Source organism: Spermophilus citellus (genome assembly GCF_964194105.1).
Source record: "Spermophilus citellus genome assembly, chromosome: 10".
In the NCBI taxonomy this organism is placed as follows: domain Eukaryota; kingdom Metazoa; phylum Chordata; class Mammalia; order Rodentia; family Sciuridae; genus Spermophilus; species Spermophilus citellus.
The window spans coordinates 130,671,300-130,687,350 of NC_138197.1; the positions used below are offsets into that span (position 1 = coordinate 130,671,300).

Consider the following 16,051-nt stretch of genomic DNA (forward strand, 5'->3'; position numbering starts at 1 on the left):
TCCCTGCGGTGAGGCAAGTCTGGCCTGGCATTTCTAAGGAGTATAATCTGTAGGTTACTCTGGAAAATGAGGGGCCACAAGATGCCACACATCGGACACATGAAACCTTCATCCTGTGCATTGCCACCCAGAGTCCCCAACTGAAGGTGTCCATGCCCTATCCCAAGTCCACGTAACAACTACTTGACTAAAGAAAAGCTTTATTGGTGACCTCAGGGAGCCCCACTTTCTGGCCGTTTTAGTCTGCAAGGCCTTCTCAGGCTAGGAAAGCCAGTCACACAATTCATGAGAGTTCTAGGAAGAGGTCAGATCTCTATTCCCAATTAGAAAAATTCCAAATCCTGATTTCACAGTCAACAACAAGGCTGGAGGCTAGAGTCCTGATGGGCATCGGTGCCCCTGCCTGTGGCTCAGGAGATTGGCAAATTGTTCAGCAATATCTGTGGGGCTGTAGAGATGAGATAGAGGCCAAGAAGGCCATAAGAAATTGCCCCAAGAGAAGTTTCCAATAGGATCCACACTTGGGTAGGACATGGAACCTGACCCTGCAATTGCACTTTGGGTAAGATGAGGTCAGGTTGCTGAGTGGGCCTGGAGAGGAGAGAGCCCCACCTGCTTGTACTTGGCATACCAAGGCTCCATGGTCAAGGCTCATGGGGCCACCACAGCCTGTCAGACATCCCAGATCCTCATTAGTGGAACCTGGGACTTCTGCACAGTTTTCTGCATCTTCTGGATGGGATACAGGTACCACATTACTACCCCTGAAGGGTTGATGACCACTGTGAAGCTGGTATCATCCCGGAGGCCACTGATGATTTCACCCGAGAAGACGTCCTGGGCCTGCAGTGGGGAGGGACATCACCAATGGCGGCAATTAGAACTGCACAGAAAGCCCCTCAGAGTGTGGAGAAGTGCCAGGACCTTGGCTTGTCTGTGCAGGCCTCCAGTATGCCCTATGGAAGTGGGAGCCCTGAACCTCCCTTCACTTTTCCACCAGCAAAGCTCACAGATGTCCAAACAAGGGTAGCAGAGAAAGCCCCAGCCTGGGAAATGCCACGAGGGCTGTAGCAGCCAGGGCTGCCCAGTGAACAGCAGCAACCTGAGAGGTTAAGGGGACTCTTGGTTCTGTCTGCTTTGCTTGAAAACCAGTGCAGAGAACAGCCCCAGCCCTCAGTGCCTGCAGTAGCTGCACAAGCACCTGCCAGAGGCCCTGAAGCCCATGGCACGGGAGGCCATGTGTGAGTGAGGGTCAGCCCCAGTAGACACCCCCCAGGAAACTGGAAACCAGACTCTAGGAGGCAAGGCCAGGGGCTGCAGGGGCAGGGGACTCACCTCATAGATTCTGGAGCTGGAGAAGTTAAGCTTTGCCAGGGAGGAGTGGTAGCGGAAAGGCATGTCTGTCCTACGGCTGAAGAAGACCACGACATTGGTGTCCCCAGACAGGGGCCGCTTGAACACTTGAATTAAGGATTTTTCCTGGGCATAAAAGATAATTATGACTGAGGTCTCTGCTCAGAGAGGTTTTGAAATTCCCTCCTGGCCCTCCCTTGAGCTCTGAGCCCCTCAGGCTATGGTCAAGGCTCAGTGGGGCCACCACAGCCTGTCAGACATCCCAGACGTCCCTCTGTGTCATACAGAGGCTTGGGGATGATGTCACAGCCTCCCCAACTTATCTAGCCCTATCTTCATTCTCTGACTTAGCAGATGCACACCAACGTCTACTTTGTGCCAGCCCTCATGCTAGGACACAATAATGCATGAGGCCCTACCTCACAAGCTCACAAGATTGCTCAAGTCTTATTTGTACCAACTATGAAACCTTAAGATAAAAAGTTACTTAGATTTTGGAAGCTTCAGTTTTCTCATTTATAAAACAGGGAAGAGTATCCACCTTGCTAAGAAAATATCTAAAATGTATTGAGCCACAGTAGGTGCTCAATAAATAGTAGAAACTAATGTTAGGTCTTGGCTAAAACAGTTTCTTAAACTCTAGAAGAAAGCCCCAGCTCTCTGGAGAACATTACCTATGTGCAGTGGCCCTATGCCTCACTGTTCCCCTGAGCCATTGTGTAGTGATGTGCCCCTGCCTCATGCCCATGAGCTGTCCTGCTCTGCCCTGCTCTCACCCAGGCAAGAAGAGGGCAGTTGGAGCAGTTCCCAGCAGTTCTCCATTGCATGAAACCAGGAAGGGATTTCAGAGACCCAGCCCCACTCCTGTTCCCGTCCCCAGTTGTCCTCCAGGTTGACAGCCTTGCTTTCAGGACAGCCCAGTTCTCAGCCTTCCCCACACACCCCAGTACCTTGAGAATCATGCGTCCCTGGATGCCTAAGGGATCCTGGTTGATTTTGATCATGAGTGGATTCTGCAGAATGTTCACGTTCTGAGGGGAAATGGTACGCAGGTCTGTGGACATGAAGAGGGGGGCTGCCAGCACAGTCCACAGGGCCATCTGTGCCCGGGCTTGCTCATAGCTGAGGCCAAAGTTCCCAATGAGCAGCTGGTAACAGAAGAAAGGAACAATCATCTTGTGCTCCTCAGGGAGACAGGCATGGGCTAGACTGGGGAATGAGAGTCACTTGTGTGGACCTGGCTTAGCGCAGCTATGTGGCCATGGGGCAAATAAATCCCCTTCCATCTGCACATCAGTTTGGGTTTTTTTTTTTTCCCTCATCAGGAGCATGGGAGGATGATATTCTCTGCTGCATCACAGGGCCCTGGTATATGCTGGGTAAATGCTCCACCATTGATCTCTCCCCAGCCCTTTTTATTTATTTTGAGACAGTGTCTAGTGGTTTATAAATGGGAGGGCTGGGGCTGGGGCTCAGTGGTAGAGCACTTGCCTCGCACATGTGAGGGCACTGGGTTCGATTCTCAGCACCACCTAAAAGTAAATAAGTAAAATAAAGGTATTGTGTCCATCTACAACTAAAAATATTTTTTTAAAAAAGTTTGTAAATGGGGATAGTGAGTCAAGAAATATACTGCAGGCAGCAGTGGTAGGAAACCAGACTTGGATAGAGTCCCTCTGCACCTACCACTTGCCATCCACCTGCCCTAGCCAGAGCTGAATGAACCCACGGGAACTCCTGACCCCAGAGCAAACAACCAATCCACAGGACATAAACCATTATTGCTAATTCAACATAGTACTTGGTGATCGTGATTTAAACAGTGTCTGGCATATGCATTTTAGAGTTAAAAATTTGACTCTCAAAAGCACAGAAAAAACTGGGTTACTTGCTGGAGGTAAGTGGTAGAGCTAGAGCTACAACTCCAAAGCAGGTAAGCTTTACTCCAAAGCAGGCTGGCCCCTCCATCTGGCTTAGTAGTCACAATTATAACTGTCATTGGTACTAAATACTTGTTGGCTAAATGAACAGATAACCATAAAACTATTTTTAAAAATCAGCAGGGCTATGATGGAGATAGGACCAAAGCGCCAGAAGCTGTGGCCTAGAGGGTGGGGCAGGGCAGGGTTTGTAGGACAGCAGGGTAGAGGGTGTTGAAGAGCTTCCAGAGGCTCAGGAGGACAGTCTAGGTGCTAGGCCTGGCAACACAGCAAGGAACAGGCATCATCTTTACTGGAGAGTTGGTTGCTACAGACTGGAGTTCTAGAAACAATGGGCATTCCTGCAACCTTTCCCTGAACATTCTGATGCAAAAGGTGGGGGAGGGACCATGGTTAGGCACTGTAAACAAGCTCTGAAGGTGAGTCTGACACAACACGTCACATCCAGTTCAGGGGCACATTTCAGAAAAGCTGACCTAGAACCTGGGAGTGAGCCTCAAGGAAGGAAGAGAGCACGGGCAGTGGGGCTTTCATGGACTGCGGGTCTAGGGACATTCCCTTCCATGCTGGTACCATGTCTGGGTCATTCCAGTGCCCAGGGCCGGCCACTGGCTGTAGAATGTCCTGGTGTTTCACGAACCAGTCCAGGATGAAGAGCACACTCCTCCAGGAGTCCTGGATATCATCATAGTTGCGCCAGAGGTTGCAGATGTTAGCCAGCAGAGTGTAGTTCACCTGGATGCCAGGGAAGGCAGAGTCCAGCATGGTCATGCCCTGCTGCCTGGAGCCATCCAGGGACTGGGGAGGCTCAGCAGGCAACAATGGGAAGGGGTAAAAGGACAGGTCCACAAGCTTATTCAGGACCAGGAAGCCCTCTGAGAGGGTGGGCCTGCTATGGGCCTACCTAGGCTTCCCTTCCAAACAGGCTGGCACCAGTATGGAGCTTACCCTATCTTCTCATGCCTGCTGGAGCTGAGCCCAGGGTGGACTTAGGCTGGTGCACCCACAACCCTCCCCACTGTGCATTCCCCATACTTCACACATACACTTCTGCCAGCCATCTCCCTCAGGTCTGGAGGTCTGAGCCCATCCTTCCTAGGGTCAGATGTGCTGGGGGTGGGGGCTATCAAGGTGCCCATGGGCCCTTCTGAGGCTTGGCTCACCAGCTTTCTGGACCTCCTAGCCTACTCAGTACCTACCACCCAGCATACTGACCCCACTTGCTGGGTGGTCAGTGCTGGCACGAGCCTTGGATACCAACCCGTCAGTTCAGTTGATGAGGGCTCCATTTCTCTAACACCCTGGGCTGGCTGTGGCCCCCTCTTTAAGACTATGGCCCTCTCTCTACACACCTACAAATAAGCACATGGGCAACTGAGCTGAGAGCAGCCCTGGCTCTGGTAGCTACCTCCCTGTGGCCTGGCACACAGAGGACAAGGGAGACCCTAGGGTATGGGAGCCTTAGCAGGTGGGTACACAGAATGGCTTACCTCAGGGGGAAGGCCCCCTTCGTAGGCTGGCCAGCTGCAGGAGAAGGCGATGGAACGGCCTGTGGCATTCAGGGCAGCAGACATCTTGGGATATCCTAAAGAAAAGCCCAACCCCCACTAGAGGATTGAGCAGGCGCAGAGGCAGCCTGGGGCCTCCACTCAAATGTTTTCCAACCAAACAGGAGGTAACAAATAGGCTCCAAACAGGAAGTACCTCCCACACACCCAGAACGAGGTGGCTGTGGTCTACCCCATCTTTAGGGAACCTGAACATCCCTTCAGCCCCTGGGTAAGGGGAACTGGCAGAACCACTGCTAGGGGCTACACACAGACCAAGCACCTGTGGCCATCTCTTCCTCTTTACTTGATGGCCCCTGGCAGCTGTGGAACTCACCCTCAACCCGTTCCTCGCGGGTGGAGAAGCAGCCGTCCAGCTTCAGCATGTCCACCTTCCACTCGGCGAATGTTTGCGCATCCAGCTCCACCTTGTCTAGTGTGGTGCCAGGGAAGCCCATGCACGTTAAGTTGCCCATGTCCGCATAGATGCCCAGCTTCAGGCCCAGGGAATGAGCCTGTAGGGGGTTGAGAACGCAGAGAGCTCAGGTGGGACCCTCAGGAAGCCTCCTCATCAGCACATCTGACTAGGGCCCATTCAAACCTTCACTGGCTCCCACTGACCAGAGGAGAGGTCTCAGCTTGCTGGCTGGCCTCTGCCAGCTCCAGCCTCTTCTCCCTCCATCACACTGCTTCTGGCTATTTCTTGCCTCAAGGCCTTCATGTCTGCCTCAAAGGCCACCCCTCTGGGGTTGCTCAAGAACTAACTTGTCTCCTCCAAGGGTCTTCCTAGAGTCCCAGGCTGAGTAGGATGCCCTTTCTGCCTCTCACCATAGTGGTGATCATTCATCAGTTTCCCCATGAGACTCAAGCAATGGGGTGATAGGGGAGGAAGAACCCCCAGAGCCTGGGGAGGGCTGGGGTGGAACTCACATAGTCAGCCAAGAAAGTGATGCCATGGGGGAAGCGCTTGGAATCAGGCACCAGGCGGCCTCTGTCATCTCGCTCACCAATCCAGCAGTCATCGATGTTGAGGTAGACGTAGCCCAGGTCCCGCCACCCATCCTGTGCCATCAGGTCAGCCATCTCCATGAAGAGCCGCTCACTAGCAAGGGGCATGGGGCTGCTCGATCGCCCAGCCTGACCCTCATCCTATCCCTTCCCTTCCTCAGCTCTGAATCTGGGCTGTAAAAATCATGACTGCTTTCAGCTGCGGACTAAACCACTATGTCGGGAACAACAAACTAGGAGGGATGAAATGAGGGGTCTGGCTTCCAGGCTGAGGGATAGGTCTGCTTGGCCTTCTACATTATCTCTTTTGAATTACCTCAGGGGCCAAGTCCAATGCAATGTCCCTGCTGCACAGAGGCCCCAAGCAGATCATGAGACTAAATATCAGATATCCTCTAAGCCACTTCTGCCTGTACTTGTTCTGGGATCAGGGGTTCTGACTGTGCCCTTTTTGTTAGCTGGTCCTTCTCTCCCTGCCTCAACTCTGCAGGCCTTGGGCAAGGCTTGTCTGGTGGCTATGGACCTCACTCACCTGATGCAGTTCTTTGGGTCCTCATCACAGTCAATGTTGCAGCGGAAGCGTTCCCAGGCCAGCCAGCCCATGGGTGGTGTCCGAAGGAGCCCATTCTCTAACACCAGCACCTGGGCCACCAGGGTCAGCAGGAGCACTGGGAGTGCGGGTGAGAGTCGTGACTGTGAATGGCGCTCACAGTCCAGACCCTCCTCCCACCCCATCTGCATGCTGCTCACACTGCTTGCATATTAGAGGAACCAGACTCCTGGGTTTAGGGTAGAATTGGCTCTTCCTACAGAGGTTGGCAGGGGAGGTCCTTTGGGCAAGACAATGGGTTTGAAGTCTGGCTCCCCACTTGCTGTTGCCACAGTAGGACTGGACTTAGCAAAACTGACACTTTTAAATCATGTCCTTCCTGTATCCCTTGACCAGCCCTCTCCACCTCATACATAGAACTTGACAGTACAATGTGGCCAGAGGCCAGGTCTGTTAAGTCCCAATCCAGAACTCTGCTCTCAACCACAGACACTCAGAAGGTTTCCGAAAGGTTTCCAGCTTGCCTAGGAAGGACCTGGCCCAGCCTGCCCATAATAAGGTGAGCCCTTTCCCTCTCAGGCTTGTTTCTTCAGGTGTCAGAGGGAGTTACTGTTCCCGCTTCACAGGACTGCTCTTCAGCAATGGCACATCGCATAAGAGGACCTCTGCACTTGGGGGGAAGGGGGTGAGAAAGGAAAGGACTTCTTTGGAGGGGGCATCGATTCTTGGGTGGGGAGCATCCTCTTCACCTTTCCTAGCCCAGCTCCATGAATGGGAGGAACACGTCTCCCCACACACCCGTCACGGAAGAAGGGCCGAAACCCGAGGGCTGCAACTTTCTCCACGCAGTCCTCCCCCACCCGTGCTGTCGCTCCCGGGGTCGGTGTAGGTACCTGTCTTCAGTAACATGGCTTTGGACTCGGCGTCTCAGAACCGGGCCAAATCTCTGCTCTTTTCAGCTTTATATTTTGGGCTCTGAAAGACACGAGACGGTAGAGAAGCTCTGGGTTCACGACCACTTCCCCTTGCCACCCATTCCCAGCCTTTACTTCCCCGAGCCTCAGCTCTTCCGCAAGAAATATCAGACCGGCTGCCCCGGACCTGAGACCTCACCCGCCCGCGGTGCTGGGAAACCGGGCGCCTACGGGCAGCCGTAGGCCAGGCTGGGGCCAGACAACGGCAGCAACGGGCTCAGGACGCCCAGAAAGAACGGAGGCGCTGAGCCCAGTCCGGGCTCCCGACTTCGGTTCCCAATGTCGCGGCGGCCTCACTCACCCCTCCGGGGCGCTCAGACCCGCTGCCGGCCTCGGCCTCCTGAGCCTCTGGCAGATCCACACGCCTGATTCGCTCCCAGCGTTCCAGTGGGCGGGCCCCTGCTCGGCTCCCCTTCTGGCACAACCTATCAGAACCCCCTAGCAACGTACCCCGCCCTCTGTGGGCCCCCACCCACCCGACGCCCCGCCCCCACGCGCTCCCTATGCCCCGCCCTGTTGAGTTCCAGCCCTGCCCGCTGGGTGACCAGGTTTGCTGCGAAGCTAATTCTGTCACTTCTAGGGGACCCATGAGGGCGTAGAGTGTCCCCCACACGGTAGGCTCTCAGGAAGTGGCGGTGCTGTGAAAACCCTCTAAGAGCGTTGTTTAGAGGAAATGTCCTGAAGCATGGCTGACAGTAAGACGCTTAAAAGTAGTGAAAATGAACGGGCACTACTATGGGAGGATGGGTGAGAGAGAGAGCAAAGGCGGTGGAGGACACAGCTCATGTAATCAGGAGACTCTCTGGGACTGCTCAGCCAGATACTCTGAAAATTCCTTGTCTCCTTCATTCAGTTATTTATTGAGCAACTACTTAGTGCTCAATAGTGTTCTGGGCACCTTCACTTGGATGGCCACTGGATTTCAAATATTATGGGTCCCCAATACCCGCCACCATCTCAGATAGTGGCAACTCCACTTCTGATTACTCAAGCCAAAACCTGGTGTTCTCCATACAGCCTTATCTCCTTGCCCCTTACATGCAATCTCTTGGTAAATTCTGCACTCTCTACCTTTAAAATCCACCTCACATCCAGCCATCTCTCACTGTTCTGGTGCCCTCAACCACACCTTACCTGGTATTTCAGCAGCCTCTCAGTAGTCTCCTGCTTCCATCCACCAGCAACCCCTGAAAACCAGTCAAGCCTCCCTCTAAACCCTGTGATGGCTACTCACCTCCGTGTGCCCTTATGGCCCTCCCAGATTTGCGAGTGCTTGCTGGCCCCTTCCTCAGGATGTTCCAATCACACCCGCCTCCTTGCAGCCCCTCAGGCACAACAGCTGGCAGGGCCCTTGCACTAGCTGTCACTTCTGCCTGGAAATCTCTTCCTTCAGATATCGGCCTTGCTGGCACCCTCATTTCCTTCAGTGTTTGTCAAATGACATCTTCTCAGTGAGGCCTACCCTGCCTTCTCACCCCAACTCCCGATCTCCCTTAGTCTATTTTTTCCACACAGTTATCACCTTTTATACACTTATTATAGTTTATACTATTGATTGAATAAAATTTATTTAGGGAGACACTATAAATAAGAAATAAAAGCATGAGTACAGGGAATTACTGTAGTGGCTCGTGCTATGATGAAAACACACCCAGGGATGTGCTCAAAACCTCAGGGTAGGCTACTGTGTAATGTGTGGCCAGGGAGGGGACATCTGACCTGAGACAAAAGTGCTGTGAAGGGGTCCTGGGGTTAGGGCTGGGAGGGTGGGGTTGAGAAGGGAGGGCTGCCTAGGCTACAGGAACTGCAAACAAAAGGCTTTGCGGTGGGAACCCTCAAGTTCAGGGTCAGATATTTGAGTACACCGGCTCCCAGGAAGGGCCTCTGGGAACCCCCAGCCTCCGTCTTTGTGTGTTCCAGCGATCTTCACGGCAGGCCTAGGCGTTGGCCAATTCAGGGTGGAGTTTAGGGGGGGGACCCTCCTGGAGGGTGGAAGAGAAATGGATAATCTGCAGAGGCAGAGAAGGCAGACCCCAGGGGCCTGGTTAGCAGACACCGGGGAGGCCTTGCCCGGCTTGGCTCAGCAGGACCGGAGGACCGAGCGGGACCTGGTGGGGAAGTGGATTCTGAATTCTCCCAGCGGTGAGCTGGGCGGGAGGCCCGCGGACAGCCCGAGGGGCAGCCCTGGCTTGGCGGCCACGGTTCCACTGACCAGCTCTATGGTTCGGGCAGGTGCCCACCCTCGGGGACCTCAGTTTCCCGCCGTTCTGGATCCCGAGGCGACTCGGCGGATCCCGGAGCGTTCTGGGCAGGGAGGGGCGAGGGCGGTAACCCGAGCCGCCCGGGCGGGGTCCCCGGCTCCCGCGGCCACGTTCGCAGCCCGGCGGAGGCGCGGGACCGGCGCCCGAGCGCCCGGGACGCGGCCGCAGCCCACCGAGCGGGCCGCGCGCTCAGCGCGGGAGGTGAGAGCGGGCCCCGCGGGCGCGGGAGGCGGCGGCGCGGGGAAGGCGCGGTCGCGGGACGCGGCGGGAACGGCCGCGCCGCGCGGATCGGGAAGCCCGGGCTGTGGCCCGCGCCGGGGAGGTCCCGACCGCGGCGACCCCCGTTTCAGCGGCCAAGTCCCCGGCAACCGGGACGCCGCCCGAGCGGTGGCCAGAGCCGCGGGCTGCAGACCCCTCCCCTTGCCCGGCGCTGGGGCCTGGACAGGCGCTGAGGCCACTCCTCGGGCCAACTTCTGTGGTCTCCTCCCCTTTCCGGGGCCACCCCGACTGGAAAGGCCCCTCCTCAGCCCGGCGGCCTTTCTCTCCTTAGCCCCTATCACTCCGCCCTTGTTCATTAGCCCATTGACTGTAACTTAATTATTCATTTAATAATAATGATGATGATGATGATAATGCTATTATTCATTTTTGTATGCTCACAGTGGATCTCCCCCACTGGAATGTGGCTCCAGGAAGGCAGGGGACTTTGCTTTGCCTACCGGTGGAGTCCCCTGAATCCAACACGCATTTTTCTTCTTCCTCCTCCTCCTTTTTTTTTTCCTTAGTGGAAATTGAACCCAGGAGCGCTTTACCGTTGAGCTACTGCCCACCTCTTTTTAATTTATTTATTTGTTTGTTTAGAGATAGTGTCCGCTCAGTTGCTGAGGGTCTCGCTAAACTGCACTCCTGCTTCAATCTCCCGGGTTGTTGGGATTGCAGGATTACAGGTGGGCACTGCCCCGCCTGGAAATAACCCACTTCTTGAGCCAGGCACAGTGCTCATCAGTGCTCATCAGTGAAGCCACACTGGATACAGCCCTGGACATTCTAGGGTTGGGGACAGTGCTGAAAATGCAAATGGAACTTTTTTTTTAATCGCTGCATTTAGTTTTTTTGTTTATGTGGTGCTGGGGAAAGAACCCAGTGCCCACTGAGCCACAAGCTCAGCCCTGCAAATGGGATCTTTATGGGATGAAGGAAACCTTCTGTCAGACACCTTGGTGATCAGGACCTCCCTTGGGTAGGGTGATCCAGCAAGGCTTCTCTAATTAGGTGACATAAATTAAAGGCCACAAAGTGTCAGAAGGGAAAGCAGGAAGCTATGGGGGCACTTACCTCTGACCTAGTCTCAGAGGGCAGGGAGTTGAGAAGAGTGAAGGTCAAGACTGTGGGACCCAGACCCTTGAGTGTGCCAGGTCTGGGTCAATGGGTCAATGGGTGGGATTACCAAGGGGCAAGGAGGGCTTCTTGGTGGATATGGTCATTTTGCTTTGCCCCAGTTCACAGTAGGAATTCTCATCATTTGAGAATTGTTTTGCAGGCCCCCTGGGAACCAGGTGGCTGAGCTGTGTGGCCAGAGAGGAGGCGACTGCCCTCTCCTTGTGAGTTATTTTGGTAAGTGCATCATCACCTGAGACTCCCCCGCCCCCAGAAGGTGTGAGAGAATAGGCAAAGCAAGGGCTGCTTCTCACTGGTCATGTGATTTTGGGCAGTTCCTCTTCAATGCTGTCACAGTTTTCCATGAATAAGGAGGACACTGGGATTAAATGCCTTATATGATCCTTGGGCAATAGCATTCAGCCGCTGTGGCAGGCCCTTCTCAGCCAGACCCTGAGTTTGGGCCACACTCCTGCTTACAGAGTAGATCTTCTCTGAACCTCACTGTGAAGCAGGCCTGCCTCCCCACCCCCTGCACCTATCTGGCCGCGAAGGCTGCAGATTCCTGGTGAAGGACAACTGTGCCATACACCTCATACAGTGAGAGGCCAGGAGAGTCAATGGGGACTCTGGAGGGCTGTCCACAGAACTGGAGTTGAGAGGCCTGCAAGTCATGGGGTGATTAAAGCAGAATTGTTTCTATGGGCTTGGCGTCTGTTTCAGCCCCACTAGGGCCTATTTCTTGGGGTTTTAAAAAACCATGTCAATGTCCCACCACACCTCTGCTCTACAATTGCAATATCCTTTCTCCTGAGTCATTGGATGTCCACTTTTTGGCCTCTCACAACATCCCTCTGAGAGAAAGGTAGGGAAGACCGGCCCAGTTCATGTATGAAGACTAAGAGCCTTGGGATGCAGTCAGTGAGCAGGGCCACAAGGCAGGGCCAGGTCCTTCTCCCTGGGGCTGCCTCCCTCTCTAATCTGCAACCATCTCCCTCTCCTCAGTTTTTGTGGGAGCCATGAAGCTTAACAAGAGGAGTGTGACCCACTACGCACTGAGTGACTCCCCCGCAGACCACACAGGCTTCTTGCGCACTTGGGGGGGTCCAGGGACCCCACCCACCCCCAGTGGCACGGGCCGAAGATGCTGGTTTGTCCTTAAGGGCAATCTGCTATTCTCCTTTGAGAGCCGCGAGGGCCGGGTCCCGCTGAGCCTGGTTGTGCTGGAGGGCTGCACCGTGGAACTGGCCGAGGCTCCGGTGCCTGAGGAGTTCGCCTTTGCTATCCGCTTTGACGCCCCAGGAGTGCGCCCACACCTGCTGGCAGCAGATGGGCAAGCGGCCCAAGAGGCCTGGGTAAAGGCGCTGTCCCGGGCCAGCTTTGGCTACATGCGCTTGGTGGTCCGTGAGCTGGAAGGCCAGTTGCAGGAAGCCCGCCAGAGCCTGGCCTTGCACCGCTGTGCCACCCGGAAGGTGGCTGGCAGCCGCTGTAAGCCACAGGCTCCCAACCACTCGTCTCCAAGTCCAGAGAATGGACACTTTCTCCCCAGCGACTGCAGCCCCATGGGTTCCAGTGAAGAAGGGGGCAGCAGGCCAGCAGGGCGGGATTTGGCTGAGTGGGAGTTGCAGGGCCCTGTCAGCTTCCTCCTAGGCAAGGGGCAGAGCCCTGTGTCCCCTGAGACCTCCTGCTTCTCTACCCTCCACGACTGGTATGGTCAGGAGATTGTGGAACTGAGGCAGGGGTGGCAGCAGAGGGTCCTGGGGAGCCAGCCAGAATGCAAGCCATAGGATAGGCCCGTAGCCTGGGCCTTTAGTCCTGGCCCTGTCCTGCTGGTCAGGACACTGCAGCCAGTGCTTTTCAAGGAGTTAAATGTTTACCAAGGTTGCTTTTGGGGGGAGGGGAGTTCCTTCCCTCCTGATTTTTTTAGGCCTTCCAGGTTCTACATTCTCCCTGTGCCTACGGGGGACTGAGGAATTATGGCTTCCAACCCCCTGACTTTTTGAAACCCAGAAAGGAAAGGTGGTTTACGGATCGCCCCAGAGCAAACCTGTCTCCTGACTCTGACAGGACTGCCCCTCTCTCAGGGGATATTAATGAAATGCAGGAAGAGGGGCTGCCCTACCTTTCACCTACACACCAGACTCTAGCCATAATTTCCAACACAGGAGTCTTGTGTGCACTTAAATGCCAGAGGCTGCCTGCAGTATTGGCTTTGGGGCTAACATTGTCAGTGAAAATCAATTTATTGTGTTATAGGGATTTCTGGGCCCAGCTTTTCTTGAGAGGGATAGGAAGACTGGGCACGGGGCCCCTTTCCCCCCATAGTTTGGGTAGGGTCCTTTGGAGGAAACAGCCTTTAGCTAAATAGAGTGACTTCGTACTCCTCATCTACCAAACCACCACAGATAATGCTGAACTTTGCCTTGGGAGGGGCTTTTATGTCAGCAAAAACCTTTCCTGTGTTCCGTCCTCAGCAGCCAGCTAGCTCTTGGTACTGCCAAGCAGGAAGTAAAGAAGAGGCAGGGAGGCAGGGTGGCCCCTGGGGAAGGCCAGTTTGTTTCTTTGGTCCTCAGTCCTGGGTACTATAGAAGCTTAGGATTCTCAGTACCATGTGATAAATCCCACTCTCCTGGCTGGGCTCCCATAAAGGTACTCCTCCTCCTAAAGCCACCTGGGAACTCTGTCACAGTTCCCAGGACTTTACCTTCAGGAATCCTCATTGCTGCTCTTCCCAGCAGTGGTGCAAAATGTTTTTCTATTTGTCTGGAAGGCAAAACTGCTGGGACTACAGAGCCAAAGGCCAGCCCAGCCTGTCACCTTAAAGGTATAGTGGCAGTGACTGGTGGGAAGATGCAGGGCCTGGTGACAGACACCCCCTTCCTTGCTTCCCTTTCACTTGACTGGACTAAGCCCAAGTGGGCCGAAGACAGACTTCAGGAGGCTGAGATGCGGCCCTAGGCCCAGGACCACTGCTGCCCTGCTTTGTTCCCAGCCCTGTACGGGAGCCCTACGGCCCACCTGCACTTTATTTTATACACAGATACTACAGGCCTTTGTTATCTTTGTTACTGTTTTTTAAAAAAAATATAAATATATATATATACAATTAAAACACTAAAGCTTTTTTAAAAAAAGTTATTACTCATTTTGGTTATTACAATGTTTTTAGAAATGAAGAATCAGGGCTGGAGTTGCGAAGCCAGTATCTGATGGCAGAAGCTGAGTTAGGTTAGGGACCTCGGGTTTGCTGCTGGCCTAACTCCCACCAGGTCCACTTTGGCCCCGCCTGTTTTCCAGCCCCGTGTCCCAGACCCTCAGCCCACTCCCGCCCGTTGTTAGTATTTTTTATAAGATTCAATGAGTAAAGTTTTTTCATTATTACTCATTTTGGTTCCTGAAGCTTATTTCAACACACTCTCAGCTGACCCCTCCGGGAACAAAGAAAGTCACAGAACTCACTACGGCCGACCAGGGCCCCGCGGGAGGGGCAAAGGGGGACTTCTGTATCGTTCTCGTGACGTCACCACGTCGGGCGGGATACAAACGCCTCTTTCCACCACAACAGGAACTGGGGGCACTGCGCAAGTGTCAGGGCTGGGCTTCTCGCGTTCTCCCTCACGTCTCGCGAGATTGGGGTGGCGTTCTGCGTGAGGGCGGCACCGAGGCCCGACTGTGGGGTACTGGTGCCCGGGCGAGGGGCGGGGCTGGGAGATGGCGTCCGGAGCAGCTCGCTGGCTGGCGTTAGCACCTGTCCGATGCGGGGTTCCCCGGAGTGGGCCGATCTTGAAGAAAGGTGGCGATGTCTCCGCCACACGGGGCAGCTCAGGTCGGAGCCTGGTACCGTCGAGGTCAGTCATCGTTACCCGCAGCGGCGCCATTTTGCCCAAACCTGTGAAAGTGAGTGTCTGCCTGGAGGCGGGGCGAAGGGGCTGAAGCCAATCGTTGTGGGGAGTGCGTACGGGCCGACGCTGATCGGCAGGAACAGCGGCCAATCAAAGGATCGCTGTAGACTGGAAGGCGGCTAAGGACAAATTTTTGCGCTGATGGGCTGCCGGTTTTGTTTGGGGCGGGGGAGATGTTGTTTAAAACCCCATGTTGAGCCGGGTTTTGGAGACTGAGGTTGAAGGGTGAAAGCTGTATTTTGCGCTAGTTTATCGGGAGAAGTACGGTGCCCGTTTCTCTGGGCTGGAAGACAGCTTTGTGCATCGAGTTCAGGGGGATTATGCAGTCTCTGCGCGCAGTTGATGGGGTGAAAGAACGAGTCGTGAAGGAGTTTTGCATCAGGGGAACGTGGGGTGGGACCGATTAGTCGTGACCTAGTATATGAAGAACCAGGGTGGTGGCCAATATCCTAGGCTGACAGCCGAGTTAGGTCCTCGCATCCATGTTTTTTGCTTAGTACAGCCCCGACCAGATCCTGTTTTTTTTTTTTTTTTTTTTTTTCCCACCACCGAGTGCTGTCAGTTAGTAGTATCCTTGGGTATTTCTAAGCATAATAGAAATAGCCATTTATACCAAACAAAAGTTTGCTTTCTGACTGCAGGGCTGTGTGAGTTAAAAAACAGTTCTTGAAAGCTGGTCTGGCCCATGCTAATTCACACAATTAACCATAGACTGGTTTCACAGCAAGACCGGAAAGAAAGTGCTGCTGTTTTACAAAGAGGCATAATTGACAATTGAACACCACCCAACCGCACTCTCAGATTGAGGCTCAAACCCAGGGCCTCTGGCAACAGGGCAATCGCTGTACTACTGAGTTACATCTCCAGCACACCTCCACCCTCATCACCCCACCCCACCCCCAATATAGGGGATTGATCCCAGGGGCACCTTATCACTGATCTACATTTTTTTTATTTTGGGGCGGGGTCTAAGTTGCCCAGGCTGGCCTTGAATTGTTGTCCTCCTGCCTTAGCCTCCTGAGTAGCTGGGATTACAGGAGCATGTCACAGCTTCCAGCTTCTCAAAGTGATTTTAACTCCAGGAAAATAGGAGAGGAAATGTTGGTGATCTTCTGGGATCCATCTATTCCATTGTAAAG

General features: G+C 54.2%; 3 protein-coding genes across 10 annotated transcripts in view; 2 read left to right on the forward strand and 1 right to left on the reverse strand.

Moving 5' to 3' along the window:
- Positions 1-183: 183 nt before the first annotated feature.
- NAGA (alpha-N-acetylgalactosaminidase) lies at positions 184-14,604 on the reverse strand. Of its 4 annotated transcripts, none has more exons than XM_081310341.1 (10): positions 14,470-14,604; positions 7,292-7,373; positions 6,381-6,516; positions 5,771-5,942; positions 5,178-5,355; positions 4,784-4,878; positions 3,867-4,028; positions 2,304-2,501; positions 1,336-1,479; positions 184-843 (listed from the first exon to the last, which is right to left on the reverse strand). In XM_081310341.1, exons 2-10 carry the CDS (start codon positions 7,305-7,307, stop codon positions 673-675), a joined length of 1,272 nt encoding a protein of 423 aa, XP_081166467.1. In that variant the 5' UTR covers positions 7,308-7,373; positions 14,470-14,604; the 3' UTR covers positions 184-672. The 4 variants fall into 4 exon arrangements, with proteins under 4 accessions (XP_081166467.1, XP_081166469.1, XP_081166466.1 ...); XM_081310343.1 differs by lacking the exon at positions 14,470-14,604 and adding an exon at positions 8,607-8,831; XM_081310340.1 differs by lacking the exon at positions 14,470-14,604 and adding an exon at positions 7,674-7,782.
- PHETA2 (PH domain containing endocytic trafficking adaptor 2) lies at positions 9,418-14,463 on the forward strand. Of its 4 annotated transcripts, none has more exons than XM_081310347.1 (4): positions 9,418-9,514; positions 10,495-10,580; positions 11,174-11,247; positions 12,016-14,463. In XM_081310347.1, the coding sequence occupies exon 4, from the start codon at positions 12,030-12,032 to the stop codon at positions 12,795-12,797; it is 768 nt and encodes a 255-aa protein (XP_081166473.1). In that variant the 5' UTR covers positions 9,418-9,514; positions 10,495-10,580; positions 11,174-11,247; positions 12,016-12,029; the 3' UTR covers positions 12,798-14,463. The 4 variants fall into 4 exon arrangements, with proteins under 4 accessions (XP_081166473.1, XP_081166472.1, XP_081166470.1 ...); XM_081310346.1 differs by having other exon boundaries at positions 9,424-9,834; XM_081310344.1 differs by lacking the exon at positions 10,495-10,580 and having other exon boundaries at positions 9,424-9,834.
- SMDT1 (single-pass membrane protein with aspartate rich tail 1) overlaps positions 14,601-16,051 on the forward strand; it is a 155,480-nt gene continuing 154,029 nt past the window's right edge. Inside the window, exon 1 of one of the 2 annotated variants that reach the window (XM_081310349.1) lies at positions 14,601-14,907. In XM_081310349.1, coding sequence (XP_081166475.1) covers positions 14,722-14,907 — 186 coding nt within the window. In that variant the 5' untranslated portion in view covers positions 14,601-14,721. The remainder of the gene's footprint in view (positions 14,908-16,051) is intronic. The other variant, XM_081310348.1, reaches the window with a different exon arrangement.